At 41.0% G+C, this 7,878-nt stretch overlaps 1 protein-coding gene across 1 annotated transcript; it reads right to left on the bottom strand.

The window, feature by feature from the left end:
• Positions 1–277: 277 nt before the first annotated feature.
• Positions 278–5,498, bottom strand: LOC110938280. The gene is made up of 3 exons (XM_022180750.1): positions 3,890–5,498; positions 3,623–3,783; positions 278–3,529 (listed from the first exon to the last, which is right to left on the bottom strand). Exons 1-3 carry the CDS (start codon positions 5,496–5,498, stop codon positions 278–280), a joined length of 5,022 nt encoding a protein of 1,673 aa, XP_022036442.1.
• Positions 5,499–7,878: the final 2,380 nt, after the last annotated feature.

Genomic DNA, 7,878 nt, shown 5'->3' on the forward strand with positions numbered 1-7,878 from the left:
GACATCGTGTTTTACTTTTTTTGGGTAAAGGGTTACCCCGGTGATTCTATGTATTCACTAACAATAAAACCAAGTAGTGTAGAGAGTCCACACTAGTTCAATCATGGGACATGCCCCATGAAAGCAAAAACAATGGAAAACAGCCAAAACGACAAAAACCAAACAAATATAGAACCACTAGACTAATATCTAGAATAAAGCTATATAAACAAGCAACTAATCAGCCACCATCATCGTCCACGTTTCCCTTATGAATTTCCCAATCCTCCAACAATCTTCACACTCTGGCAGTAGTCTTGAGCTTGGCTCCCATCAGCTTGTATCTAACCGTTGATAATATAATTTCACCGATTTTCTCCGGAGGCCTCAACTGATTTTTGAAAAGTCTAGCATTTCTTTCTTGCCAAACGAAATATAAGGCAGCAGCCACCATAATTTTCGCAACAAAAAACCCAGCCGCTTTAGACCGAGCTCGAGCCAGCAACCAATCAACAATATCAGCCCATATCGGTCTGACCGTAGCCATACCCGCCTTGTTTCGAATAATCAGCCACACTTGAGACGAGAACTCGCATTCAAAGAATAAATGTGCATGAGAGTCAAAATTTTTGTAGCATAACAGGCAGCACATCATATTCATATTCTTCCTCCGCGACAACTCCCAATTTAAGATTTTATCTTGTGTCAAGAGTTTACCTTTCATTACCAACCACATCATAAACGCATGCCTGGGAATACATTGCGAGAACCAAACAATGTTGCACCAATTAACTTCTGGATCTTTGTGCCGAATTGAATGCCAAACACCCGAAGAAGAAAACTCAGATTTATCGGTGCCATCTCTCCATAGCAATCTATCCGGTTTTGACGGATCCAAATGAAGCTGATCCAATTGGATAAGAACCGGAAATAAATCTCTCCATGCCATAGGCCAAGACCAAGAACCATTCGAATAAATGTTAGCCACAGTATCGTCCATCATGAAATCAGCATCCGAAATGTTTCTCGGCGAAATAAAGTTACCGAGCGGACCTATATCACACCAATAGTCGAACCAAGCAGAAGTTTTAATACCATTTCCCACCTCCGACCATATATGATTTCTGATGAGCGGCCTCAGCTGAGCCAATTTTCTCCAAGACCAACAACAATTTGAAGGGGTTTTACACACCCAGAAACTCTTGCCTTTAAGACGGTAGCTATACACCCATTCAACCCATAGAGACTCCCGTTTCGAAACAATGCTCCAAATGTGTTTAGACATAAGAGCCTTGTTCATATCCCCAATGCGTCTAATGCCCAAACCTCCTTCATATTTTGGCGTGCAAACAGCCTTCCAAGAAACCTTAGCTTTGCCTTTAGAATACGAGCTCTCTTGGGACCATAAGAAGTTACGCATACAAGCTTCAAGCTCATTAATGATCCTAGCCGGTAATATAAACACAGAAGACCAATAGATGTGCATGGAAGATAGAACCGAAACAATAAGCTGAAGCCGACCCGCAAAAGAGAGTAACTTGTTCCTCCAATGTGTTATACGTTTCTCTAATCTTTCCACAAGCACTCGACAATCATTATAACCAAGCCTAGAAGAGATCAAGGGGACCCCTAAATATCTGACCGACAATTTTCCTTCCACAAAAGGCATGAGCTCCAGAATAGATTCTTTTACATGGTTGGTAACATTACAAAAGAAAATGGTGCTTTTTTGATTACTAGGCACTAGTCCCGACATCTTAGTGAACTTCGCGAGGGATGTCATAATACACCGAGCCGAGTTGACTTCACCTCTAGCAAACAGAAACAAATCATCGGCAAAACAAAGATTGATAATCTGCTGTTTTTCGCATTTATTATGAAATCTAAAAGAAGAATCGATACGAACAGCTTGATGCAGAATGGAAGTTAGAACCTCCATAACCAAAGTGAAGAGGTAAGGAGAAATTGGGTCCCCTTGCCGTAGCCCTCGTTTGCCCTTAAAGAAGCCATGAACTGTTCCATTGACACATATAGAAAAAGAGGCCGTCGAGACACACACCATTATCCAATCAACCATCTTCCGATGAAACCCAAAACCAAGCAAAGCATTTTTTAGAAAACCCCAGTCAACCGTGTCATAAGCTTTCTGGATGTCAACCTTAAAAGCACATCTTGGAGGGCCCGAATGTCTATGGTAATTATGCATTAATTCTTGAGTCAGCATAATATTATCCGATATTCTTCGTCCTGGCACAAATGCTGATTGATTAATGCTAACGATGTCATTTAGAGCAACTTTTATTCTGTCCGCCACAATTTTACTGATACATTTGTATAACACATTACAGCACGCAATTGGACGGTAGTCAGTAACAGCTGACGGAGTAGGAATTTTCGGAATGAGCACAATATTCGTGTGATTCAATTCCCGAAGAAGGTTTCCTGTTTCAAAAAAATCAACAATAGCACAAGTAATATCATTACCAACAATAGGCCAGGCACTTTTAAAAAATGCTGTTGTATACCCATCAGGACCAGGCGCTTTATCAATACCAATAGAAAATATGGCCTTTTTCACCTCTTCCGCCGTAACTTGTCGAATCATATGAATAGCAACCTGAGGATCAAGGACTTTGGAGAATAAATCCGGAGCCGGAGTAAGAGAAATATCGCCTTGAGATCCAAAAAATTTCTCGTAGTGCTGAACAAATGGTTGAAAAACGTTCTCTCCTTCAAACAGATTGCCAGCCGCATCTTTGATCCCCTCAATCCGACTAACATGATTCCTAACCTTCAGCGATGAATGAAAAAATGCGGAGTTCATATCCCCCGCACTCAACCAATCAACTTTTGACTTTTGTTTCAGAAATCGTTCCTCATCTAACGAAGCCTCTTGAAGCTGACTACTGATCGAACTCTCAGCGACTCGTAACTCCGCATTCGTTGGATCCCGATCAATAAGAAGCTGAATAGAATCCAGCTCCACACGCAGCTTTTCAACTTTTTTATGCAGATTGCCTTGCTTGAAAAGCAAGGAGCGCAACGGGTGTTTCAGAAGCCGGAGTTTTTTCACCACCCTAAATTGATGAACACCATTCACAGACGTCTCCCATTTATCTTTAACAATATCTGAAAACTCAAGTTTAAAAACCAGAAAATTAGCAAACTTGAACGACCTAGGCTTCAACATACCAGCATCCGGGAAGGATAAAATGCACGGGCAGTGATCCGATAACCTATACGGCTTGAACATGGCAACTGAATTAGGGTAATCCGCTATAAACGCTGTATTACCCATCACTCGATCAAGCTTCTTTAGTAAACCTACCCCATTCTTTGGTTTTTGAGTCCATGTAAAATGGATCCCCATTCGGTTGATATCAACAACCTCAATATTATCCACACATTCCTGAAAATCTCTCATACCAATAGAAATCGATGACGTTCCCATAGAGTTGTCTTCAATGTTAAGAGCCGAGTTGAAATCACCCATAATGCACCAAGGTTTATCAATGACAAGGGCTTTATGCACTGAGAGATTATGCCACAACTATCTACGGGCAACATAATAATTAGCAGCATAGATAATAGAACAAAAAATCATTCTTTTATCCAATTTAAACACAAGCTGAAGATGCATAACCTGAGGAGATTGAGACAAAATCATGACATCAAAAACATCCGGGTTCCATCCAATAATAATTCTCGTGCCTTTGTAACAACAACCACCGTTAGAAGTCCACTCCCACGAACGAAAAACTGACTTGCACACCTTACCCAAATTACCAACATCCACATGAGATTCTAAAATAGCACACAAACTTAAATTGAAACCTTTGACAGCCTGCCGAACCTCTTTTTGTTTAAGCGGGCGGTTCAACCCCCTTATATTCCAAGAAGCTATACTAACCATCATTAACTGTCGGAGAAGGAGTGCTTGCCCCTTTACTTTTAGTTTTACGAGTACCCTCCTTTAAAAACCCGTCCATATCAGCATCATTCTCAATCACCTCATCTTCATCGGACTCATCATTGTTTACCCCCGGCTTTGTGCCACTAGTTCCTGCAACATCTTCCACTTCGTTAAGCACATCAAACGGATTACTCGACCTTACATCCGTAGCTCTCGAAGAAGTATCCTTTTTCACCTCCCCATTCGGTTTTGCAGTCACCGGTCTATATTCAAATTTCTGTTTTTGTTTATTAACTTGGAAACCCTGTTTGCGAGCAACTTTCCTAGTTGGAACCCCTTGATACCCATCTTCATCAACAACCGGATACTTCTTAGCATAACGATTCTCATGCACTTGACCCTTATCGTTCTGCTCCCCCCTCTTAACATTAGTAGGCTTCTTAACATTGGCAGGTTTTTTAGGGGTTTGAGGACAATTTTCAATCGAGTGGCCAAAAACACAGCATTTAGAACACCTACACGGGAACCATTCATATTCAACATACATAGTTTCTTTGACGAAACCCTCCCCCTCGAGTTCAGGAATGGCCAAAGTGATTTCCTCTCGTAACTCATTATCAGCAGACACCTCGATTAAAGCTCTAGCATAACTACTTCGGCCCCACATGTCCATACACATGGAAGTAGTATACGAATCCAGAAGTTTCGGTTCACCAATTATTGTGGCAATCATACTCAGCCCATCTTCTGTATACGCCGCAATTGGGATGTCATGAATTTTAACCCATACCTGAACCTTTTTAACCTCCTTTTTCTCCAACTTAACAGTCGGACTCCATTCACAAAGAAACAACGGTTGAGACCGGATGATCCACGGGCCTCCTTTCAACGCATCCAGCATGCCAGTTTCGTTGGAGAACTGAAAAAAGAAAAAGCCATTCGCATTCATCATGGTTTTTTGTAACCCAAATTTCTTCCAGTTATTACGAACAAAATACTCCACAACCGGGAACGCCACTCGGTCACCCAAGAAATAACCATATAAAGTGTTAGCTAACTTATGCTGCACTGCACGAACAGATTCCCGAGGAAGAACAACGTCACATCCCTCATGCATAACTGGGCTGGCTAGATTTCTAAAATTAATTTTCCTTGACTTGGACGCCAAAACCGAATCAGCATAAGACATCATATTCGCACCCTTTTCCCCACCATTCTGATTAGAACCCGAACCCTGCAAAGACTCTATCCCCTTACCAGCCTTATCACCCTTATTAGCCATCGACGACGACTCTCCAGCAGCGAACAAGTTGTCCACCGGTGTTGAAATACTCATTAAACCATCCAATATCGAAGTATTCGTCGTAGAATACATACCTCTTCTCGGAAGCAGCGGGTTACCTTCAATATTAGTTACACGTAATCCGATCCCACGAATTGGTGCTGTACCAGGTGTAGACATCTCCTCCACCACAGGCTCATTCAAGTAATCAGCTCCATCTAAGTTCAACGATTTATCGGAAATATCCTTAGGCAAGTTAGGCGGCTTACCCCGATCATGCATGACACTAGCGGCAGTGTCACCAGATTTATGACGACCATCCATAGCAAGAATAACAACTCTCACGTAAACTCAGCAGAAAAAACAAACATGCACCCGAAAACCAAAAACCCTACTGACATCGTGTTTTACTTCGGGCTGGCTAATTCGTATCTTCGTCCTCCCAAGTCTTTAAAACCACCAGTTCATTAGGAGACATTGGGTGTTCTAAGGTATAAATCAGGTTGATCCAAAAGTTAAACACATGGCGGAGTTGTGAGAGTAGCCGTACCACCCTGAGAAAGTATGTACACATATACTTTTCATACTTGTTACGAGTAATCAAGAAATAGAATAAAGTAGGCATGGTTAGAACAGTTCTAGTCGAGCAGTAGAACTCCAGGTTATTAATTAGACAAGGGAAAAAGTCTCTCCTTCTGGGTTAGTGGAAAGAGTATGTGGACGAAAGAGAGTAGATGATGTTGTTGGTACTTCTCATCTTTGCTAGACGCTTTGCGTTTCGCTTCCCACTCTTGGCTTTGCTTGCGAGTGTGTCATAACGGTTTTGTATTCCAAGTACCGGTGCCTATAATTATTCCGTGCATGTGGTCAAGTTGTGGTGCTGTTGTGCTACAACTGCTTGTTTTTCTAATAAGGCTTGATTTAGGGATGACTTTCCCTTGTCGTTCCGCTTTCGTAGCCGTTTTCGAGGGATCCGTAGCAGGTTCCTCACGATTAGGTATTTTGAGTAAACGTTCATCGCGTCAGTTCCTTCTAATCCAAGGATGAGATTGGGAAATATGTGGATGGGGTTTAGGAATAAATGGTTCCTTGCCCTTAGTGTGTTATGGTTTCAAATTAGGGTTAGGAGAATTTACTCCTGCTAAATGCATATCATGTATGCATAGTTTTTTTTTCACGTACGAACCAAAATGTTGAATATTAAATATACACATACATATTCACACATATATGTTATGCACAAGCCAATGCTGATGATTACAATTACTGTGTGAAAATCTGTGTCTGACGAACCTTGCAATCCGGAGTGTGGTGTCGTTGTGGTTTCTATTAAATAACGGTTATAGTCAGGTTTTCATATAAAAATATTTTACATCCCAAGCCAAAATATTTTATATCTTAAACCTAGTTCACTATAATCAATGGCTCTGATACCAATCAGTCACACCCTCAATTTTCCACACGCGGAGTATTACCGCGAGGCGTGTAACTGACCAGGATTCTAGCCATTAATCATGTTGAAACACTTATTCAACTTATAAATTATCCCATTTAACACGATTTGTTTTCAATGTTTAAACGTCAAAAAACGTAGCTTGATTTAGCAGCAGAAACATAAAGAAAACCCATTATAACTTAAAACCACAAGCTCTTTAATTATACATAAACATGAAACTTACAAACCGCGCACTCCAGCCGATTGCAACCTGCAAAGCATGCAGTAGGGTGTCAACATAAAGTTGGCGAGTTCACGAATTCACCGTTTTTCCAGTTTTATTTCCAAAACCTTTTGTTGTTAAATTACTCATTTATAACCTGTTGTTTCGTTGTTACCCCGTTTGTCAATGTCTATCATCATTGACAGTTTGCCAAGGCCTATTAGTTCACGACTGATCCTCTCCAGGCACGGTGTGAGGTTGGTGAAACCTAAATAGCGTTATCAACTAATATCACATTCGCCAGGCACCGATGACTAATCGGTATAGAAAGCAGGGACTTCGTGATAGAGTTTCATTTAGTACACTTGTTCATGAAATATAAATAGTAATTAGTCGTATTCCAAACCAGGAATAGTAGGCAAGCCCAAACCTCGGAAAATTGTTCGTTTCGTTCCATCCCAAACCTGGGAAAGTGTTGTTCGTTCCGTTCCCAACCACCGGGAATGCATGCTTTAAGTAAAGTGTGTGAACTCACCTTTGTTTTGCTTGGCAGGTAATATACTTGTTTCAATTTTGGTCAACCATGTCCTATCATGGTTACCAAGTCTAATCAGATTTGTATGCAAGTAACTTCACGTATTTACACATGTATCAAGTAGCACATAAGCACAGAATAAACATACGATCAATATACGAACTTATAACACAACCCAAGTCTGCATACAGTAACATAAGCAATCAAATACGAGTTTTCTAAGTGTGCGGCCCAAACATTGTGCGGCTCAAATGTAAGTGTGCGGCACACATGAGGATGTGCGGCACACACAAGAGTGTGCGACCTCCTCATAGTGTGCGGTCATGCTGTTTAGGGTTGTACTATGTGCAACTGGCAATTGTTGCATGCTTTGCAGGTTAGTAGGTACAGCTGTGGACGAACGTTGCAAACTACTGGACTGGAGTGGTTCGTTAAACTTATTGTTTTGAAACAATTATTAAACTTATGGTTTTTAAATTCTTGTTGGGATATTTACTTTATTTCCGCTACA

This window comes from Helianthus annuus, chromosome 1, assembly GCF_002127325.2.
Source record: "Helianthus annuus cultivar XRQ/B chromosome 1, HanXRQr2.0-SUNRISE, whole genome shotgun sequence".
NCBI lineage: Eukaryota > Viridiplantae > Streptophyta > Magnoliopsida > Asterales > Asteraceae > Helianthus > Helianthus annuus.